General features: G+C 41.7%; 1 protein-coding gene across 2 annotated transcripts; it reads left to right on the top strand.

Annotated features, from left to right (window-relative positions):
* The first annotated feature begins 3,588 nt into the window (after positions 1 to 3,588).
* On the top strand, positions 3,589 to 22,515 carry stra6 (signaling receptor and transporter of retinol STRA6). 2 transcript variants are annotated; one of them, XM_035394873.1, is made up of 18 exons: positions 3,589 to 4,030; positions 5,234 to 5,300; positions 6,932 to 7,017; positions 7,322 to 7,461; positions 7,871 to 7,906; positions 8,293 to 8,459; positions 9,334 to 9,459; positions 10,956 to 11,020; positions 12,318 to 12,397; positions 12,737 to 12,798; positions 13,117 to 13,279; positions 14,184 to 14,259; positions 15,767 to 15,900; positions 17,248 to 17,365; positions 17,771 to 17,872; positions 18,242 to 18,405; positions 19,136 to 19,273; positions 21,484 to 22,515. In XM_035394873.1, the coding sequence occupies exons 1-18, from the start codon at positions 3,945 to 3,947 to the stop codon at positions 21,756 to 21,758; spliced, it is 2,085 nt and encodes a 694-aa protein (XP_035250764.1). In that variant the 5' UTR covers positions 3,589 to 3,944; the 3' UTR covers positions 21,759 to 22,515. The 2 variants fall into 2 exon arrangements, with proteins under 2 accessions (XP_035250764.1, XP_035250765.1); XM_035394874.1 differs by lacking the exon at positions 7,871 to 7,906.
* Positions 22,516 to 23,476: the final 961 nt, after the last annotated feature.

The following is a 23,476-nucleotide window of genomic DNA, read 5'->3' on the forward strand; positions in this document are numbered from 1 at the left end:
ATTTGATTTTTTACATATTTTTCACATTCCTATGTTATATGGATAAAACATAAATACATTTATTCTGGAAAATATGAAGGTGAAATTAAAAAAAAAAAAATAACAATGCCTTCTGTTGCAATCATAAATTTTCTCATTTTGGTATCTTAGGAAACACAGTAGGCAACTAGGAATGCCGCACATGTACCAGGGCAATAATGTACTTGTGTCTGCCATAGTAGGCCGAAATGAGGTCCGGTTGAAATGACTGGGGCCGTGGTCCACAGTGTTCTTTCATTAATCATTATATCGCCATAATTTTCCAGTATATGTTTTTCATATATCAATAGTAATGGACTTATACACTGTATTCAGAGTTAAATGAACTCATACTCATGAGTCCACTATGGCCTCTAATAAAAGTGGATTCATATAAACTCCATTAGTGTTGAATTCACACTGGACATTTTGCTACGTACACTGTAGGGATAAAAATACAGTTGGTTTGAAAACACCAATTACCATGAACCAGCTTGAATTTTTTCTTTTGCTCTTTTTGAGTAACTCCATTTTAAGTTTAGACTACATAATTCCATTAGATTTTTTTACAGCATACACTTGGCTCCTATGATTTTGCAATTCTTCAGAAAAATGTCAAGCAACTGTGCACTGGACAAGGCTAGAATACCTCACACTCCCATGTAGTAGGCCTACGGTGGTAAAATGAGGCGGTGATGTATGTCTGAAAGGGCCATATGCGGGAAGATCAAACGATAAACTTCAGAGGCACTGACTCTGTTTCATGCCTTTATTCAAAGGCAATGGTTACCACGTCACATTGTGAGTACAGTTTTCTTTGTGTGGGAACAGGTAAGTGATTTCAAGGGGAAATCTCCTGGTCTCCAATTCTTAATTACAGATAAGATGTATGAATAATCACAAAAGTGTGACTGCACTGAAGGATTTCAGTTCAGGATTTCAGATTTTCATTGAAGGAGAATGCTGAATGTTGACTTTTTCTTGCTAAACACATAATGACGCAGATGTGTATATGTCTCTACCTCAGACAGAAACTTTATAGCTAATACAAGCCGACAAAGTTAATACAATACAAAGAAAATACATTGGCGGCATATAGTTTTTTAAATGGGCGTGTGGAACTGGCAGCTGTCTGTAGGATGTATGTCTGTTTTTCTTTCCGCCTTGAACGCTTTGCTTTGTCAATGGGATGCACAGTTCAGCTCCGCTGGGCCTATTTTTCAGATGGTTGATGTTAATGCCCCCTAAGGGACCCTGAAGGATGATGGTGGATATAAGGTCATTATGGTGAACATAAATTTTCCTGTGTTCACAGCGCTGGTGTTGGCGTTATCAGGTCATCTCCATCAAAGTCATAGGTTTTTGTATAGTGAGCAGGAGAATGCTTCTCTTTATTGACAACAGAAAAGGAGTTAAGACTGCGCCAGAGAGCAAGAAAAACAGATCGCTAAAAAGAGGTTTGTCATGGGAGATCAGCCTTTGTAGTTCAATTCTTCAAGGGTCATTCATTTCTAAGCCACCCCAGATGAAGGGCTGGTGTTTTTCTCTGAGTCAGGATAAAGTGTTACATGAAATTTAAGAAAAATGATCTCTGTTCACTGTAGAGCATTTTTGCAGACATGTTAAGAAGAAAGTCAAGGCTTTTAGTTTTTTTTTTACTGATGTTTTTGTCAAAATGTAACTATAGTAATATAATATCTTTACAAAGTCTATATACTGAATACAAGTCAAGCCACAAATACTGAGTTTTGTTTTAGTTAAGGGTAAGATCATAATTTGAGCTCACTACCCATCTTCGCACAAAATGGCAAAATGTGGAGAGTTGAGAGAAGGAAGCAAGACCTCTACTTATATCTTCCAGCTTACAGCATTTCTCCACTCTCCAGAGAGCTGTTGACTCAGTTCCACTTAGGCAGCATACTTCATCAGCACTAGTCACTCCCCGTTCACACCATTCATTTATGATGCTGAGGCATGATTAACACTGCATAGAATATACATGCTCTGCCTCTCAATTTGAAATGCCTAAGGTCTACGGACACGCTAATGCTGCAGCCTCCCAGCCTATGCGGAGGAGTGTAGATAATCACATGCTCTCCTACAAAGCATGTGATGTCGCCACATGTTACTTATCCCACCACGGCCCACAATACAAGCTTCCACAGAGTCCGAGGAAGACAGTTCTTTAGCAAGCAGAATGCGGGCTCATGATCGACCAGCGGGAGTCACTAGAGAATGATGAGATGTGGATCCCAGGTGACTGAACCATGCTACTGCCAATCATGCGTCACCCCGCTGGTCACGCTGCCAGGGTCAGGATTCAATCCAAACACTACAATAATGCTTTAACAGAAAGAGCCGCTCTACAGCCCCCCATATCTGAGGAATACATTACAGGGATATTTTAATGTGAGGCAGCGCAATTTCTTGCTGAAAGTCATTTGCTTTTTTCCTCAGGCAAAGCCATATATTTGAACCACATCGGTGAAGTTCCACAGCCAGGAATTTACATGTACTGAACAAACATATATTTGAACATTTCATCAGTGCATTTTAATCTTTTAGTCATTTTGTCTTTTAAGTTGATTGTATTGCCCCAGCTTAGTTACCATTCAGGTAGTTAGCATAGATATATTTACACACACAAACACACACACGCACGCACACACACACACACACACAAAAGAAACAATATTTTGTTGTGATTTCACAGCCTGAGAGAGTGGATGGAGATGCAGGATTCTGCTGTAGGCTGTTGGTGTGCCCCTCACTGTTTTTCAGTTGAGGAATCTGCAACAGGATGCCTCAGATCTTCCTTATACTTTCGCCATCTCATGTAAGCCTTTAAAAAGATCTTTATTTATTGTCAGCATTTATGCCAGTTCTGCATTGTTACATCTGGGCTTGAACAACCAGCTCTGCTTTGTATTTGAACTGGTGGCCGTGCCTGTGAAAAAGTTTCTCAGAAACAGTAGAACTCTAAACAGGTGTATGAGAATGCAGCCAAATCCACAGGGCAGGTTGAGTGACATTTACCTGTTGATCAAGATAGACACGCAGCTTTAATCTTAATTGGTCTATCAATGGAAGGCAAAGGGCAGGGATAATGGAACACTTCCTCCTCTCTTATCAAAGTGGAGGTCATGTGTTACATGATGGAGACAGATTTTCCACTGCAAGCTGGGTCACAGAGTATGCTAGATGCTGGACTGTGGGAGGTGCGAGAGCATGTTGTTTCACTCGCCATTAACCAGCTGCAAAGCAGATGAGCCCCAGGAGGCATGACTGGGGGTTGTGATTTTTCCTGTTATCACCACTGATAGACTGGACCCAACGATACCTTTTCTTTTCCCATCATGCCTCTGGAACAATCCCACACATTTATTCAGCTCCTGTCTGTCCTTTATAACCCTCCCTTCCATTCACCTGCCCCTGCCGCCCACAGGACGGCCCAGAAGCCCTGCCTGAAAGTTGATATAAGCCCCCTAAGCTGAGAGTGGTGAAGGAGATCAGCATCGCCTGCCCCTTTAGGAGGAAGTTTTTGTTGCTCCTTTTGCTCGCTTTTTTTCTTTCTTTCCATATCTCTCTCTCTCTCTCTCTCTCTCACTCTTCCCCAGTTTCCCAACAGGGTGGTAATCTGTGTTTTAAGGGGGGTGGAGGTCGGGGAGTTCGCCACAGCCAGGAGCCGTTACGGTCGCGCCATTCCAGGGCAGCGGGAGGAAAGGAGGGGGGCACCTGCAGAGAGAGAGAGAGAGAGAGAGAGCACATCACAGCAGCTGCAGCAGCGCAAACTTGGCAGGGAAGTTTTCCCACCGAAGCTCGAAGGGAGAGAATCAGACCAGCGAGGGACACCTGGGGCCTCTTAGGGTTCTCCCGTCTGCCTCTTCTTCACAAGCCTTGGATCTCACTTACAGTGAAACGCCAAAATGAGCTCCAGCAACCAGGTCTCCAAGGACTACTATGACTATTCGGCTTGGTACGACAACCTGGAGCCTACTAAACCTCCACTGGAGTGAGTGCTCTTTACATGTGGCCAGCCATCTTTCTTCATTTGCTTTCTTAATGGAATTCACAAATTTAAATGGAATTTTGTATGAGTGTTCAATTCAATTTTAAAAACAGAAATGGCAACCTTGGCTGTGGAAAGTTGCATGGATTAATTACCTCATGTGACAAAATCATGGTAAAATGCTAAAATCTGGCACTAAGCTTTTTTTTCTTGTTGCTGGGTTTCGTGTGTTTCTTATGGTTTAATTATTAAATTTGTCTGACAGAACTGGTGACCTGGTCAAAAGGGACAATTGTTGTGTAGCGCATATGATGTAATTGGCCAGCTGCAAGGGGACAGGTCATCGCCATGCTTGACTGGTCTGGGTAGTGGAGTGTAACAGTGCTAAGAAGAAACCAAGCATACACACAGGTGCTGCTAACTGGAATATTGTCCTCTAATTGAATGATGCTTGACTGAATCTGTTTCATGTAAAGTGTTATGATTAAAAAAAATATGAGCTAAATTACGTCATTGAGCCTACGTCTGAAATTTGCACCTGGCCAGAATTATGCTTTGGTGCTTTTATGCCACAAAAACGATGCCTTATGTCATCACTTTCAGTCTTTGATTTTAAGTAAACAGCACAAGTCCTGATTCTTCTTGTGTTGATCCTGTAATGTAGTCCGGCTGTGAGCCCTGATGGTGATTTCACAGGGTGTCATATGGCTTTTGTTAAAGGGACAGTGGCAGAGGGCTTTTTAAGGGGAATCCCATCAGCAAACAAGCTCCTTGTTCCTCTGAAATGTGCTTCTCATTCACTCAGGCAGTTCTATTGTCCTTCAACATTCCTCCGGTATTCATTACAGTGCCTGGCCGTTCCTCCTTTCTCTTTGCCATAGAGTGCAGAAGTCTCATTTTATTGTGCTTTTGTCCTGCTATCATGTTGTTTCATTTCATGAAGTGAACTACAAGCACCCCTTTAGCCCTCCTCTGACTTTCCAGAATTACATTAAAATCAATCTGTGTAAATGTTCCTCCCCTTGCTTTGCATTTCAGCTGAAGAATAGTTGTCTTTGCTAGCAGAGAGACAGTATCTTACGCAGTAGTTCAGGTGTAGTGTGGGGTAAGGGGTGAGGAGTTTGGGATTGGGGGGTGGTGGGTGGCACAGAGGAATTGCTGAATGTTTGATGTCAGCCTTGTCCCTCTCCCCCTACGTTTTTGCAGAGTCATCCCACCTTGTGACCCCACCGCTGATGACCGGCTGTACCACATATGCATCGCTGCTCTATCTGTGAGTCTTTCTAAAACGCATACGGTCCCATCAGTAACCACCCCACCACCCTTCTCATTCTAACTTGGACACATACATGTACTATTCGATCTGTTGCTGTGAGACACACACGCACAGCATCTGCTGTGAGAGGTTTGGTTTGGTCTTTCGGCCATGAGTCAGATCTGCTTCATTCAGTGCGTCCGGCATAAGTTTAGTGACAACTGCTTACCTACCTGTGAGGAGTGCTGCTTCTTACCAATTGATCACTTATATAACTAGAAACAGCCAATGCTTGTTGACTGACTGGGTGAAATTCCGGCTGTTTTTATGATTGTTCTGCCTTTACATATACATGATCTCTGGTCAGAGCACACCTATCACCAGCTGTGTTGTTGGGTCAGGCTTGTACTTGGGCACACTGTAGGGCTTGCTTCATGCAGATCATGCGATAACTGAGCAGGATGGCAGATTAGCAAAACTCAAGCGATGGCTTAGGAAAGGGCTTAAGTAATCTTTAGTAATACATAACCCAGCACAACAAAAGTTAACCTTGTATTTTACTAATCTGTGCTTGCTTGCACGTGTTCACCATGGCGTGCAGTAGCTCTTAAGATTTATGTAACGTCTTTTGCTTCCAAGATATTTGATCTTGCACCTTCAAGGCAACTTGAATGGAGAAAATGTAAACTGGGATATGCCTCCGATTCAGTCCTCGATGAGTGCTTGGCGGGGGCTGTCATTTGACAGGACCCACTGAATCCCATCTCAAAGCCAGTTTCTTCTGATCTGTCAAATGATTGCAGTCTGTTTTCACCAGCCATGCGTGAATTGCAGTAACACAATGACTGTAAAGTTTAGCATGCAGTGCAGGGTAAAAATAAGTGACAGCTAGAAGCATGAACTTTGGAGGAGATAAGTTGTCCATGACCATGAAATGCACTTTTGTATGTCGCTTTTGATGAAAGCGTCTGCTAAATAAATGTAATGTGATGTAATGTGTCTTCTCTCAAACTTTGGGACAGGCTTTTGAATATTATTGGCTAAACTAAATTGGGAGAAAAATAAAAATAGGAGATAAAAATTGGTTTCAAATTTCTGAGTGCATTCCAGCATGCAAAAGGAAGAGATTCATCACTTAAAGGAATTTTGTGTGACTAGCTGATGTTAGTAATTATGCCCCCTCCTGCCAGCTTCCATCACCTTTGAAGTTGGATGGAATCAGTCATGGTATAATTGACTGTGCTAACAAACTGGCTGTGTTCTAATTGGATGTCACAGACTTATGTCAGCCAATGAGCATCATTCACGAGGAGCATTCAGCTGCAGTCCTGTTTTCTCTGAACTTTGTCATGAGCAGCCAGGGTTCACTGACCTGCCTCACCCTGGTTAGTGACTCTGACTAATGAGGACTTGACCAGATCAGAGGAAGGGAAGTCATTATGCAATGTGTGGGGAGTCTTTTGTCTGTGGAGGGTGTCTCTCAAAGTGATGAGGAAGCACACAGGATATTTTTCAGCGGCTCCCCTGGGCTAAACAAATAAATAAAATCCAAAATCATATTATTCTGGCTATTTATACTGGGAAACACCAGTGGTGGTCTATGACAACGAGGGTCAGATGGGCTAATCCAAGTATCTTCCGCCTTCCAGCTTGTTGTCATGCTGGTCCTAGCGGCCTTCACCAAACGCAAGAGGTTGTGCCAGGGCTTCCTGAAAGGTATACCAGGCTTGCTCAGGTAAGTTACTTCACCTTTGTGTGTCTAGTAAATTAGTTGAATCACCACACCTTGAGAGGCTAAGTGAGACAGCAGCCTACAATGAACGCTGCTAAAGGCTCTACTCTGTGGTGCCAGACAGAAGGAGACTTAATAGAACCATTTCAGCCTGCACACCAAAATGATTGTATTACTCACGACACATTTCTAGGAATATTATGTTCCAGCAGTGATTGAGGAAGATTATTGGTCTCTTTGGGCTTCAAAGTATATGCTGGATTAGATGATATTTCTTGCCTGAATGCCTGAACCACTGCCTTCATAGCCCAGTGAACTTCTTGGACCACACCCAACACAAAGGCCTGGCAGTAGCGGTGTTTGGTGTCCTCTTCTGCAAGCTCTGTGTGCTGGTGCTGGCCCCGAACCCTCTGCCCTTCATCCAGGACTCCACATCAGAGTACAAAGGTAGAGAGCTCACCTCCGCTCTGTAGTCACTATGACCTTCTGCAGCAAGGCCACTGCTTTTGGGAAGCCAAAGCTCTTGCCCACACTTGTTTTTTATCCACATTTATCACAAATTAATTTATTATGTGTAGTTTAATTGGGTTATTCTGACTGAATTTTTAAATCGTTCTCTTCCATTCCAAAGCTACAGGTAGGTCTGGTCTTTCCATAATTAAACATGGCTCAGGAATGCTGAGGGCAGCAGCTCTGAATTTGTTAATGGAAGCAGCAGGTTGGGTGAACTTTTTTGACAAATGTGCATCACAAAGGTTATTAGGCCTGGGATTATGGTGCAGCTGGTCTGAGTGATGTGGCTGTTAGCAGGGGTTAATGGGGACTGAGCTGGTCGGCCTGTTTTTCTCTTCCCTAGCGCCGCTTGTCAGTTTCGCTGGGGCCCCCCTGAAAGGTAAGGCCTGTGGACAGGAGGGCTTGTTGCCCAGTAGGACTGCTGTGTTTGCTAACCCTGGGTAGCGGTGGCTTTTCATCTTTTGCATGAGCATGCGGTGCGTTTTCACACCCTGTGACCCTGCAGTGTGAGCATGCTGTCACCTGGGACGTCTGCATGGAAGAACCCTGCTGTGTTCAGCCCTGCCTCATTGCTCTTTCCAGTCACTGTCCAACATTTGTGGTTCTGTCTTTTTTTCTTCTGAATTGTCATCTGTATCATGTGGTTCCTCTCTTACTATTTCAATTTCTCAATTCAAAAAATAAAATAAAAAATGTAACCCATATTGAACATTTCATTTGAATTGCTCTTTGATTTTTTCATCTCGCCTGGTTTTACCCTCTCAGAGTACTGGAAGATCCTATCCCTCTTCTACTACCCCGCTCTCTACTACCCCCTGCTGGCATGCGGCACCCTGCACAGCCAGGTGGGCTATGTGTTGGGCAGCTTGCTGTCCTGGACGCACTTCAGTGTCCTAGTCTGGCAGAAGGTGGACTGCCCAAAGACTCCACAGGTAAGAGGAAGGCCTGTCTACAGGTCACACCATATCTACAGCGCAAAGACTTAATTGAGGCTAGTGATAAGTGATAGCTTATCTGAATGAATTAGTGGACCCTATGAATGTTTCAATAAGCATTTTGAACAGACCCACTGAACAGGCTGACGTAAGCTCCTGGTCCTCTTCTGGACTGGAGGTGCATGAATGCTTTTCCTTTGCCGCAACAAAGCTGTACCAGTATGCACGCACCCTAATGCACGTGCGTGTAAGCTGAACTAGGAGCTTACAGTACGTCAGCCCTTTTGGACTTATTACACAAGTCTCTTCAATTCCTTCATAATGGTTTGACAGTCTTGCCAAAGAAGGAAAATTTACTTTCTGGATGTGCACTCTGCTTATATGATCTCCCTGTATTTTATAGACTGGTTTGAAGTAGCAAACCATTAAAACCAAAGTGTTCTGCTGCAGACCTGTCTTAACCTGAGAGGCTCCAACTCCTCCCTCTCGCTTAATCACTGTATTTTCTTGACCGTAAAAGAGTATAAACTTTTATCTCCTTACACTAAACCGCAGAAAGCTTGGCACTGCCCACTCATCCCTCCAGACAAGAGCTCAAAGGATCAATGGCTTGCTGCATAAACCTCTCCGTTGTTGTTTCATCGGCAATAATAAATGGCAAATCATTTACGGCAGGTTTACACTGCATGAGTTGACCGGAGAATCAGAGGTCATGGCAGAAAATGGAGCAGCACAGGCCCTCGGTCCGTCTTATTGACAGAGAGGTTTTTATCTTCACCATCGTTAGGTCATGCAGGATAAGACAGCTGGGCGAGAGGAGGCTAAGTGTGTCAGAGTGAGTTTTTAAGCTTTGTCTCTGCTTTCCTTGCAGATATACAAGTACTATTCCCTGCTTACCAGTCTACCCCAGATCGCATGCCTGGCCTTCCTCAGTTTCCAGTACCCCCTGCTCCTGTTTAAGGGACTCAAGGGCACAGTGAAGACCAATGCCTCGGAGGTGGGTGCAGGGATGGTGCCACACAGAGATCTGTCCGTTTTGAGCGCATGGTTATATGGTGGCAGCTTCCACAGTGTCTGCTGGGTGGAAAAAACAAAACAAAATCATACACACCCATGCTATATATGGAAGTAGGTTTTAGTATTAATAGCACATAAAAGATTGTTATTGAACATGAAACAAATTGTGGGAAGGGTTAGGATCTGATTTTTCTAAATATGTTCTAAGCATGAAGTAATATTAAAACTATAGCAATGAAATAAGCAGATCTGTCATTCTCTTCATTTATACTGAAACCTCAGTGGTGATGTAACTTCTATATTGGAGTTGACATATAGAGGGCTGGTTCCCTTGCATGACACCTACATTGTCTATATCAATGCATATAGGAGTTCAGTGTAACTGAGCAACATAACTGGCTGAAAAGAGAAAGATTCTGAAGTTGAAATGTGCAAGCATCAATGCACTTGCATAACATTGAAATTGTTTTGTTAGACTTAGCACTCATTTACATTGACCTGTTGCATATTACTATTAAAATGTTTGTGTATTTCAGAGACAAACACATGGAAAAACTTATTCCCACGAATCATGAATTGCACGTGTAAGATTAATGCATGCAAAGTAACTCCATGCGAGCCCTGCTTATGAAGAGGCCCATAGTGTTATGTTAATACAATCAAGCCTGGAGAAATGTGTAAACTCTGGAAAAAAAGCATTCCGGTACTAAAATGAATGTAAGCAGCTTTGATATAATTGGTTTGTGCAATGTTCCTGACCAGATTACGGGGGACATTGTATCCTTTCCCGAGGGAGTGCACAATGTGCTGTTTATTTGATGGTAATCTCAAAGCCTGGCTATGACGCAGCATTGCTCAAAGGATCAAGCAAGACTCCTCACATAGCCTCGCCCCTCCCCCCAATCATGTGACCTGAGGAAGTGAGAATGATGACACGGAAACACAACACGGGGGTCAGAATGCACGTCAATGCTATTCCGAACCTTCCACGCTATCAGAACCTGTGTGACCCTATGCATCGCTGCCCAACATGCTAAAACTCCTACACCAAAGACAGCGATGGGCACTCATGAGAAACTGTGACATTTTTAGCTATGTTATTGCCAGCCATTTTGTGTGAAGTGTTTTTGGGAGTTGGCAGTGGGTGTTCTGCACCTATGCCTCATTATCTTTGTCTTTATTAACATAAGCCCGTCTGTTCTTCATTAAGATCAGCACTTTTTTTGGCAGTGCCTCCATCTAAATGGTGTTGGTTCAAAATAACATACAGTTTAGGGAGAAAAATCCTTCTGTGGGTATTCATTTAAACTAGGTATTACTTTCCATAGCACTGGTGCCTGTACTCTGGATGTAAGGTGTAACTCCATTGTTATACAAAATACTAGATGTCTAGTCTAGTGACTAGTATCGTTATACTAGATGTCTTGTGACTTCTTTTAGCTGTGATTCTTGATACCATGTTTGCTTTTATCCTAGGACCTTGACAGCAGTTACTACAAAGACTATGTGAAGAAAATCCTGAAAAAGCCAGCCAAACCAAGGTGGGGATTTGCAACCTAGTCACCAGAGAAGCAATTTCATTAATTTTTACATTTTTGCATTTTCTGCTACACAAAATAGAATCGCTCTAAGGCAGGTTATATTCCAGCCTGTGCTTCAGGTTTGATGAGGGGGGACTTCTTGCACCATGAAGCACTAGAATATGCACTGTCTTGTTTTTGATTTCTATGTGCTCCAGTGAATAGCATGCCTTTCATTGGCATGTAATGTGTTGTAAGAGGAGGGAAGTCTTGGCAGCACTGAGCCCCGCTATTGTCGGCCTGGACTGTGAGCACTTCCCTGGCCAGTGGGGCTCTGAAGTCCCTGCATGTCGGTGCATAAGAGACAGCTGTGGCTGTGAACAGCATCCAGATGCAGTTCATGGACCTGGCAATGGTGAATGAGCTGGCAGGCATTTTTATGATAACCACCAATGAAGTGCTGTTTCCCTTGGGGCGGTCAGTCCTTCCGGCCCTCTGTATGGAAGATCCTCTTTGCATGTTTTTGTTTATAACCGTTGCCATTGGTTTAATCTGGACTGTTTAGATCTTGTCTTAGATTCAGCCAGTGAATTTTTCGTTTGGGAACTTAAATATTGCCAGTGCCCTTCAGAAAAGATTTAGTCAAAGCCACTGCTCACCTGTATACAAATATCACTCTTTGTACATTCTCTGACAAGATGTCCATCTATCACTATGCAAACTAGCAGTGCATACCATGGAAGGGTGTGATATCATATTGTGTCATCATAGGGTACAACTGAATAAGCAGTGGTATTTCCGCGTTTGTTATCAGCTACTGAAATCTTGGGAAAAAATAACAGTGTGAATGACACTTGGGAAATTGTAAGTGAAATCCCACTTTAGAAATCAGTTGTAGCCAAAATTATGGGGATTTCTAAAGTCCAATAAAAACTTTTGTGATGAGAGCAACAGAGAAAAATTGATAATGCAGAAAAGAGAGGGATTGAAAGCTCACTGATACAAATCCTGAAAAAATGAGAAAAATAAGAATGATAGACATTAATTCTCAGGTGTCCAATGCAGTCTTATGTGAAAGAGGAGGAAGAGGAAAACACCATTAAAAAACCTTTATTATACCAGCCTATTGCACAGAGGAATATTATGAGAAGACAAAACAATAATAGTCAAAATAATTTCGACTCCATGGGTCTTTGTCTGCACCTCATTAATTTTTATGTCCATCCTTCCATAATTTTTATCTAGTGTCATAAACCCACAGAATCTGCAACATTCTGATATAATGAAAACCTGCTGAATTAATGCTGTTTCTTTTCAGCACTTCCAGAACAGACAAGCCCAAATTGTCTGAGAGAATATCTGATGCCCTGAAGTCATACATCTATACACCAGAGGAAGGTAATGCAGGCACCATCTTTCATGCTACGGTTCTGTTGGGTCGGGGACTAATGTTCCTGTGATCAAGGGGCAAGAATTCTATCATTTCATTTCATTCATTTGCCTCTTTTACCTTACGTTTTGGGGTTTTTGCAGATGGCAAACATTTCCACGCACTATTCATGAAAATATATTTTCAGTCATGGAGTTATGACACATGCAATAGCTTTACAGGAAGTAATTTATAAATTAATATTTTGTCTTAAAATGGGCTGAAGTAGATACATGGGACTGTGCATATTGTACATATGCTTTATTTAAATGTTTTGCCATTGTGATTGAGAATTGTCCCCCTCGCAGTGTTCAGGTTTCCCTTGAAGCTGGCGATATCTGCCGTGGTGTCCTTCATCGCTGTTTATCAGGTACCGCCAAATGGTTCGCTTTCATCTGCTCCCTCTGATGTCACATGCAATAAAATAATTTGCTGGTTTTTAGTATCTAATAACGGTCCTTTCTGGAGTCCATTTCATTTTAAATGGTAGATTATCAGGGCTGCTGCAACAGCAGAATCCGCCTTTATGGAATTAGTTACATTTTCCATCACACTGTGTTAGATTGAATCCATTGCGTTAATATTACCTGATGGGCAAAGTGTAAACTGTGTAGTCAAATTATTGCTAGCCAAATGGACAAATATTTGGCCTCCCTAAAGTCAAGACACGTCTTCATTCCTCCTCCAGGTGGCACTGTTACTGATAGCTGGAGTGGTACCCGTGCTCCATATTGTCCGTGCAGGAATCAACGAAGACATCGCCTTTCTTCTGGCTGGCTTCAACATCATTTTATCGGAGGATAGGGCAGAAGTGGTCAAAATCGTGATCTACTATACGTGGTGTTTGGAAGGTGGGTGTCTAATCTCCCCAATACTGTCAAACATTGCCATCCCGCTGCCACCCCAATACCCAAGAGACTGCTCTCCTGTGGTTTTTATAGGCCCAGTCATACAATCAGCCACATAAAACAGAGAGGGATTAATATACTGTACAGAGCATTTTCTGAATTCCTTAATTAGCTGAAAATCAACGTCAAATTTAATCTGTCGTCCATGTAGCTGATTAATTGCTGGTAATGCACTGTGGAGTACTCTCACTGTGGCATTGTGATTTGAACCAATGGAAACTGAGGAACGATCGCCACACATGGTCTCAAAGGAATCCAATATTTTTATATCTGTTAGTTTGTAATAAGGCTGACTGTTCTCTGATCTCATTAGTGAGAGAAGGGTGTTTTAGAAATGACACTGTGAGGGAGGTCAGGTACAGTTAGTATTCCATGTAGTCTTACCCTTAGTTTCACATTTAGAAATCAACCAACGCCAGACGTGGGTGGGCGGGGCATAGGAACATGGTATATGAAACAATCACATGTAGAACTAAGAGTGGGTAATGTGCTACAGCAGTAAATGACCTGAAAGTTAGCTTCATGAACTTCTTCAGCAAATATTTAGCTGTATAAATAATTTTTAATTTTATTTTTTCCACTTGCCCTGGATAACTGTATCAGCAAAGAAAATCAGTGACTTAATGGAAAATAGATTACAGAATATAACTTTATTTATTACAGAACACATAACAAAAGAACTGTGTTAAAGACAATCAATTCAGCATCACAGAACATAGCAGATTGCAAGATGATAGCAGGTTTTTCACCCAGCGTGACTAAATCTAAATGTCTAAATGTGACATCATGGTCCACCTCATCCTCTGTCAGTGCTGATGCCTGTATCTTGTGACTCTGCGTTTTATAGTGTGCTACATCTCTGCAGTTACCCTGTCCATTCTGGTCACCCTGATCATGCTGATGAGATCCATGGTCTTACACAGGTAAAAAGGCTCTCTTCCACTGTTCTATATGCCCACAAAACACTGCAGTGTAACCATATCACCACCACGGAATGATATACTGATTCTTAGTGTGTAAGATCTGTACAGGATATAATGCCATACACTGTGTCCTTAAATTTTAGCCTCAAATTCTAACTAATTTGATGTATCAGAAACATTAAGTCCCTACCTCTGGACTTGCAATTCCATTGATAACACTGAATTAGCATTAAAGGGCTTGCTGAGACTCTGGCTATTGAGATATGTTAATGCAGTTGCATCATATGACCATAATACATTGCTACATTCATGCTTTTTATTTTATGTGTGCCCGCCCGGGAATGTGTGGACAAAACCAATATGTTCCACGAGGCTCTACTGTCTCTCCTGGGGTATATAATATTTCTGCCTCATTAATTTTTCATTAGCTTAACCAAATAATGATAATAAGCCATATGAGGCAGACTATTATTCTGTGTGAAATCTAATTTGTATCGCATTTGATTGGCTGGAAAGGGTATATGTATTGCTTGGGTCCCTACTCTCCAAGCAGAATTCTCACTCTCACGTTTCTGCCCATGCATGTGCGCCTGCATGAAGCACAGCGATTAGTAAAAACTGTGCACATAATCACATCACCCTTTTCATAAACAAAGCTCTTAAAAACAAAGCTGTGTGCGTTTTAGTTCTGCCCAAGGCGCAGACTTAACCATGCGAGCTGAGGAACCCCAAGTGTTGCGTGGGAGGGCTCAGCAGCACAGGCTGCCGTCTGGCCTTGAAGGAGGGGATACACAGTGGAGCTGGTGTTCTGATTTCCCTCAGTCTACTTTTCCTGACACACGCACACACACACACACACACACACACACGCATACACACACATACACAGACACACACACACACACACACATACACAGACACACACACCACAAATACAAGCACACACATACACACACACACACACACACACAAATACAAGCACACACATACACACATATACACAGACACACACGCAAATGCATACACACACAAACAAGCACGCGCAGGAAAATTAAATCCTTTGAATACCATAATTACAAATGCAACCCATACACACCTACACACACACACATGCACGCAAACACACACAGACACACGCACACACACGCATACACAGACGCACATGGACACTCACACACACACACACATACACACGCACACACACACACACAAGCAAGCACACGCAGGGAAATTAAATCCTTTGAATAGCATAATTGCGCACGCAACCCTTTGGGGGCCGCGGCGCTTAGATATCTGAGAGAATTGAAATGAAGTGATTATATTCGGTAATGGCAGATTAGGCCTAATGAGACTGCAGTATGTGCTACGCATCCTTTTGCACCCACTCAGTGTATGCATTCACACAATGCCACCTTTCACAGCTCGGCTGCGCTCACCCTCCACCATACAGGAGATGACCTGTGTAGACTGCTTTCAAGCTGCTGTAATGTCAAACTGCTGTTTGCAGGACAAACCTGAAAGGACTGTACAGGGGAGACATCTACAACGTCTACAATCGCCAAAGGACTGTCCGGCCCTCTCGACCGGCTCTGGTGTGCTGGATGGGGTTCACAAGCTACCAGGCTGCGCTCATCTGTTTAGGTAACCCTAAAAAGAGACATATGTTGTGAACCATCTGGATATAATCTGTCATTAGTCCCTTCTGTTCTGTATATGTATGCACCTCAATGGACGTTGAAACTCAATTAAACTTATATGTACAGGTTATCCTTGCAGGGGTATTTTCTGGAAGATTAGTATGCGTAGCATATAGTGATCCACTTGGACATGTTCACAGTCCCTTCTGTATAAACCAAAGATTTTAGCTTCAAAGTTAACTAACAGAAGGGAAGTTTAATGGGGATAAATTAAGTATAATTTATACAGTAATGGACCAGCTAGACAGATTTAGAGTCACTTCTGTATATGCAAAAGATTTTAGTTCTAAATGATGTGGCTATTCATCTTTGAGAATCTAAAGGAAGCTTAAGCACCTTTCACACATCACAGCAGAGAACATGGCCATTAATATTTTGACATGACAGCAACAAGAAAAACATTCTTGGGGTGTTCACATTTAATCCGTTCCAAAAGCAAAATATCAAAACATTCATCTGATCAAAGGATTGGCTTTGTAAGCTGACATATGGAAAGAGAATATTATTTGTTCCTTTTGTAAACAAAATCCTCTCACTTTTAATAAGAATTTTTTTAAATCAAGAACTTTGAAGAAGGTCATTCTGGCTAATGCAGTCGTTTCTGAGGCTTCAAATCAGTGCTCCTGTGTCTTATCAAAAATGATATTTATTTATTAATTTATTCATTTACGTGCTGTATATTTATTTGATACTTTATATAATGATCACAAGACTTCAAAAGATCTGAATTCAAAAAGATTTTACAATGTTTTAATGAGCTGAGAACAGTGCTGTCTACTTTACTGTACACTTTAATTTTGTTTGGATCAAAAACAAATCATTTCAAATAATATATCATTTATAAGGTTTTTTTTTAATAAACAGGCAAAATTATTTTTGATAAACATTTTTTCTTTTGATAAAATCCAACAAATGGATTTGATTGTGGTGAAAGATATTTTGCAAGGTTTTAAGACTTTGTAGTTACCGAAAATAAAGTAAGAAATTTCCATCTGTTCCCTCTCAGCAAAATTCCTATTACATCAGCCATTTCTGCAGCTCTGTCTGGTGCTCTGATATTCTGTTCTATTTCTAAATTCAACAATCATGTGATCCTCCCTCTTCAACTTATTGGACTTCTGAGAGATCAACAAAGCAGGCCATGCACTGATTTAAGACAAGTCTCAATTGTCAAGACAATAGGTGTACTTGAAGGACAGTGGAGCAAAAGCCTTCATTAAACACTGGAAAAAAGAGTAGAAAGGCTATGAACCTTGATGAAATGGATCACTTTTAGTTTTTTTGCTGACAGGGCTGATCATCCAGACACTGGTGTTCTTCATCTGCCTCCTCTTTGCTGTGTTCCTTGTCATCATCCCCATCCTGTATGGGCAGAACCTCATGCTCTTCCACATCATCGAGCACATGTGGTGAGTGACAGGAATGGGAGTGCCTCTTGGTAACATCATTGCCTCTTCCGTCATTGTTCCATCATCTATGCCCTCATCGTCAGTCAGCATATATTTTGGGTCCCACTTTATGTCAGGAGACATAATACGTGCATCCAAAGTCAGATCTGTGGTGGGGAAAATTCAACGCTATAAAAATTTTCCCACAAACGGTGAATGCAGCCAATAAGATACAAGCTAATACAGCAGCCAATAAAATACAATACAAGCCAGGACAATAAAGAGCACTTCACTGCCGGTATGTGGGGTATATTTCCTTCACTGTGTGTTATCCCAACTTTCTGGTTTGTGCTGTGACCATATCTAGGATGTGGGCCTGTGAGTATTGCCGATGATCTGAAGCCTTTCCTGGTGTTTCTGTGACAGGCCCTTCTGGTTGACACTGTTCTTGGCTGTGCTCATTCAACAAGTCACAGCCAGGTTTGCCTTCATCAAAAAAGATGCAGGGACTAGAGACTTGGACAACAGGTACCCTCCATTTAATTTTGATACTATGCTCTGCTGCTATTAGCAAATTATCATCATTCGCTTTTGAACATATGCAATATCCTGATTGTAAGCATAAAGTGTCTGTAGAATCTAGCCAAATGTTGTTTTTCCTTACATTTTGGCAATACATTTATGCAAATGCATTTTCCTGTGTTATACAAAAGTGAATTTGGTAATCTTGGGTTAGTTAACTAAAACATTTGTTGAGGATATAAGGCAACAGACTGATTTAAGAAAGGATTTTGATTTGATGAACCTGCACCTATTAAAAGCCTTGTTTGGATGACGTACAGATGATGTATATTTCACAGTGAAAAATGAATGGTGGTTTTTCCCTCCCTTCAACAGAAGTGCTCTGTTCCTGCTGACCTACCTATTATTTCCTGTCAACGTCCTGGTGGGAGTGTTGCTGGGGGTGTGGAGGATGCTGATCACAGCCCTCTTTAACATCGTCCACCTGGGACGCCTGGATATCAGCTTACTGAACCGTGGAGTAGAGGCCTTTGACCCAGGTGAGTCCAACGGTCCCCCAGTCTACCAGACCAATCGCCACCTATCCCACAATGCAATGGACTGTCTGACTACCCTGTGAATGTGCATGGCATAATCATACAAGTACCTTGATCATGTACCATGTATTTATCTTGAAATGCTTTTAAAAATGATTGCCATTATTGTAAAACTGGTTTCTGGAGAGTGTACTGATTTCAGACACAAGCTGTGTCACCTGCAACAGAACAGGATGTAATAGTCCTTTTATGAAATGGCCGTATAAAACTAATTGGCACTAATGCACTAGCATTAATGAATAGCTTCACTGGCAGCAGAAGCTGGTTCTATGCTGCCAAACATTTTGCCTCATTAACTGAATAAATGCATCATAGAAGTATTGCATAGAAATGAGCCTCTTATCCACTTTGACAATGCTGGATGTAAAATTGGCCTCAAGCGTGGACTCCATTTAGGGTTTATTGGACATCTTTATGACTCCATTTCTGGCACAGTAATTGCACTGACTTGACACAGATGCAGCAGTGATAACCAGGCATAATGAAGGAAAGCACAACGGTAGTGTGACGCTATGGAGGTGTCATTACTCTGTATAGTTTTGCCAGTGCTCTGTTCATAATCTAAATGCAAAATGCTTTTCCCCATGTTTAACTCACACATTTTTCTTATTCCCCATTCCCATCACCTTCTGCATTTCTCTTCCTATCCCTTCCTCCCTGCCCCCTTGTATAGGCTACCGCTGTTATGCCCATTACCTGAAGATTGAGGTCAGCCAATCTCATCCTGTGATGAAGGCATTCTGTGGAATGCTGTTACAGTCTGCTGGCCAGGAGGGCGGCGCTGGTCAAAAAATGCGTGATGCAGAGGAAGGTCAGTTACATACACACACGCACGCAAGCACTTACACACATACACACCCGGGACAACATATTAAGTTTAGCTTTATAGCTAATTTTAGGACAGCCAGGTGGTTTTGCACTGTCCCTGTCAAATAATCAAACACACACACCCTCCCCATGACTTCCACAATACACAGAGCATGGGGATGATGGCCCCCTGTCCCCTTAAATGTAATTATAAACCTTTTAATTTGTTTCTCTCACGTGTGGTGTGTAGTTTAACCCAGGCCTGTTTATTGCGGCAGTTATCTGTGCAATTTTTTTCTCCTGCAAACCCTCTCCATTTTATCTGTATCTTCCTGACCACTGATAGCTATTGGTTAATGCAGTGTGGGATTTTAACGGTGGACTGTTGCAAATAGATTCAGATGGCAAGGCATCTGGTGTCCTAGAGCTTTAATTTGCATGGATTTTATTGCTTTGCTTGTGAAAAGACGATTACATTACAACACAGTCTAGCACTTAGCAGGGTGCCTTTGCAATCCTTATTGAGATTTTCTAACAAAAATCAAATTATATAATTTCTTGTATGTGTTTATATTATCCTGGGTTCTTCCACAAAGTCAATCAGCAGTCTATGAGAGTGACTCACTGCTAGCACATGAACAGACAGGATTGCTCTGCCCTGTGAAAAACAAGGAATAAATTAAATTAAAAATTAATTAAGTAACACCATGTAGGCCTACATCTGTGCAACCTACATGAAAGCCAATGGCAGCTCGCTTTAAAAATCCTATCTCAGCTTTTAGAAAATCAGCTGCAACAGAAAGTATCTGGAGAGCAGTCAACCAGGCCCAAAATCAGAGTCAATATGGGGCCTTTGCACATGAAATCCTCACTGAAGATGACAGGAAGTTGCATCCTTGCACAAGGTCATTTTTACAGTCACATGGTATGAGGGTTGTGACAGTGCTGGGGTGTTTACCGTGTCACGTGGTGAACCGTCAAAACAAACTCAAGGAAATGATTGGCTTACCGCCTTCTAAGTTCTACAGCCAAACTCAAAGGAAATTGTAATTGTAAAATAAATAAAAAATAAAAAAAGAGCACAAAGCAGCAACAAAAGGAATCGGCTACAAAAGGGCAGACCATAAAGAGTCCACAAAGTAACGGCCAGAACTTCCACAGCAACAATGGAGCAAAATCTGTCTGTTTCCTAGGAATGAGAATAAGGCCTTTTATAAAGCCCAGTGATTAGGCAATGGGTAACAGCTGTGATGATTGCCAATGAGCCTCACCTACTGCCCTGCCTGTGAGTGCAGCTAATGCTGTCCATGGTCCTGCAGCTCCTTACCCAGGTCACTGAAACACCTGTGGTGCTGAAAGGACAGCGACTTGCTACATACAGGTGCAAAAAAGGGGAGGCCGCTTCTATATCACTCTTCTTGGCATCACAGGGTTTAAACTGCATGAAATCATCCGATTGTCTTGCACCAGCTTCAAATATGAATTTCCTATAGTGTACTTGGGCCTAGTTGTACAGTATTTGCTAGTTGTATCTCAGAGCTCAGATTCATTCTATGAAATCAGATGGGTGGGTGGACTATGGTAATCAAGCACACTCCTTTCAGTAATTACACCATACATCAACCTGTTGGATTTCCAACAGCATTTTATGGAACCCTGATATTGCAGTAAACAGATAATAATCTTCCCTACTAAATGAAAGCAGAAAATGAATTAGAAGACAGTGGCAGGTTTGTGTTAATGTATTTATTTTAGATCCAAATACAGTACCAATTAACTTGTTTGCTGATCTGTTGTTATTAGTATAGTAATACTTTTCATTAGTACTATGCAAAATATATTTAAATAAAATAAGTAAAGTCTCTACATTCTGAAGGTGTGGTGCAGTGGCATAGCAGCAGTTCAGAAACGGCAGTGTGTAGATTTTTTTAATTAAGGTATTCATTAATGTACATTGTTTGTTCCGTTTTAACTAGATTGTTAAAAGCCAATGTGGCAAGTGTTGCATATACGTATAAATTGTTTTACAGCGACAAAGCTCCTCAGTCTCAGGTTAATTTGAGGGGGGCCTGCATTTAAAAAAATTGGCATCCCAATCTTAAAATTTTTTGGCACATCGTGCAGGATGAGTGCATCTCACAACATAGCAGTTCCTGTTTCGGATTTCCCCGTCTGCAAAGCACGCGACCCTGACAACGCACTGTGTGATTTCAGGCATTCAGCTAGTAGCGCAGGAGAAAACGCAGAACAAAGTGTCCAACGCCAGGCGGGCACGCGCACGATGGCTGCTTCTTTTCACCCTGGTCAACAACCCCTCCCTGCTGGGCTCCAGGAAGCACTTTCAGCGGCAGAGCTCCGAGAGTTTCCTGAACGGGACGCTCAACCGAACCGCCAAGGAGGGCAGCAAAAAGGATGCCAGCCAAAAGGAGGAGTGCAAAGAGGCGAGCAAGGAAGCGGCTAAAGAACCAGAAACTCCCGCCACAAACTGACGGACGAACTGGCGGGAATTGATTGCCTATAGCGATGTGCAACTTGCCTGTTGTAAAGTTTAGTTTGGTTTATGGTCCATCCATACCGACCGTTTTATTTGTGTGTAAAAGAACTTTGCGTTCTTTAGTTATTTAATGAGCGCATTTCAATGTCCAGTTCCTCGGAAAGGCTGTAATTCAGTTCTGGGCTGCGGAGAGTTTTTTTGGTATTGGTCCAGATCTCTGTTCTGTGTGCCGTTCCATCTGTCTGTCTGTCGGTTCCGTTTTATTCTCATTCAGAATTATTAGGTGGGCAGGAACATAAGTGCTGTACTGAAACCCTCTTTTACCACTGCCTTAATAATATGTGTGCCTATTTATGAGTGTACAGAATATGCAATTGTGAGAGACTTAGTAAATGTTAATGTCAATGTTTTGACTGTGTATACAGCTGGGTGTAACTGACAGAACCAATAGTCGCAAAATATTGCATATGTGTGCTATAGTAACTCTCGAACACCGACTCTCTTATTTTCCTTGAACTGTCAATTCACGGTCCAGAGCAATATGTTTTCACATGGTTTTAACGGTCATTGCTCCACTGAGTGTTGTTGTATCTCGGTGCATTGTTTCAAAGGTACACACCCGTTTCTTTGGGGTAGCAGAAATTAATATATTTGTGCTTAAAAATAAAATTAAAATAAAACAAAAGGAATGGTATTTCATTGGTGTACACAGATGTGGGTGAAAATAAAGACAGGCCTTCCTCTGAATAGAATTGCAGGTCTGGGATCATGATGTATTTACCCATCCGCATTAAATCAATTAAATACATCTTTTCAAATGTATGCTCGTCGATGTAGAAATTATTGGAATCAGAACTGTACTCGAGAAAACTCATCTGTAGCACCGTCACTGTATTGTGAAATTCTGTTGAAGATCAGTACGCAAAATGTCTTTGTAGAGTAGACGGTAGACTCGAAAATCGTTGTATTTTGCATAAAAGCCACATGGTTTTGATTATATATTCTGTATAATGGAGCACATTGTTGCTCATTACGTAGAGGGCCTACATTATTAGGAACGTGATTTTGCACGTTCCTAATAACGTCCCTGTATATTCCAGTAAGCAGAAATATGTATAGGCCTATGTTTCCTGATAATAGTTGCATAGAACCGTATAGGCTACATCTATAGGAACATTAACTTAATAAAAAATTACTATAAAGTCATATATCCCTGAAATACAGACAATCTACGATCAGAAATAGTTGGTGGAAGCACTTTTCACGAGTCGATTGAAACTCTCTGTGTAAGCGCGGAGAAAGCCTGTATCCCTTAGCCACAGGCGCCATAGTAGTGGCAGTGGTGAAAATATTTGGTTACTTTCATTTACTTTTATTTATTTACTTTTTGAAAAAATACACATATACAATATCCATTTAAGATTATTTGAAATGTACCAATTGATATCTACCCATTATTGTTCAATATAGGTTAATCCTACATATTTAACGTCACCTGTTAGACTGAGATGGTCGATCACTTCGACAATTGATTGGGCTATTAAATTGGCCTAATTATCAGAAATAATAATCAGTTATAGCATATTATGGGCATATAGATACACCCATAAACAAATACATATCGATCACGTCTAGGTCTTTGTGCTCTTCAGGAGATCCTAATATTCGTGAAAACAATTTTACCAACGACGAAAGTTAAAGGCGGTGTAGCAA

This window comes from Anguilla anguilla, chromosome 16 (assembly GCF_013347855.1).
Source record: "Anguilla anguilla isolate fAngAng1 chromosome 16, fAngAng1.pri, whole genome shotgun sequence".
Taxonomy (NCBI): Eukaryota; Metazoa; Chordata; class Actinopteri; order Anguilliformes; family Anguillidae; genus Anguilla; species Anguilla anguilla.

Coding starts and splice junctions, on each gene's coding strand:
- stra6 (XM_035394873.1), top strand. CDS start 3,945: ATGAGCTCCAGCAACCAGGTCTCCAAGGACTACTATGACTATTCGGCT. Junction 4,031..5,233: donor CCTACTAAACCTCCACTGGA/GTGAGTGCTCTT, acceptor ACGTTTTTGCAG/AGTCATCCCACCTTGTGACC. Junction 7,462..7,870: donor CTCCACATCAGAGTACAAAG/GTAGAGAGCTCA, acceptor TCTCTTCCCTAG/CGCCGCTTGTCAGTTTCGCT.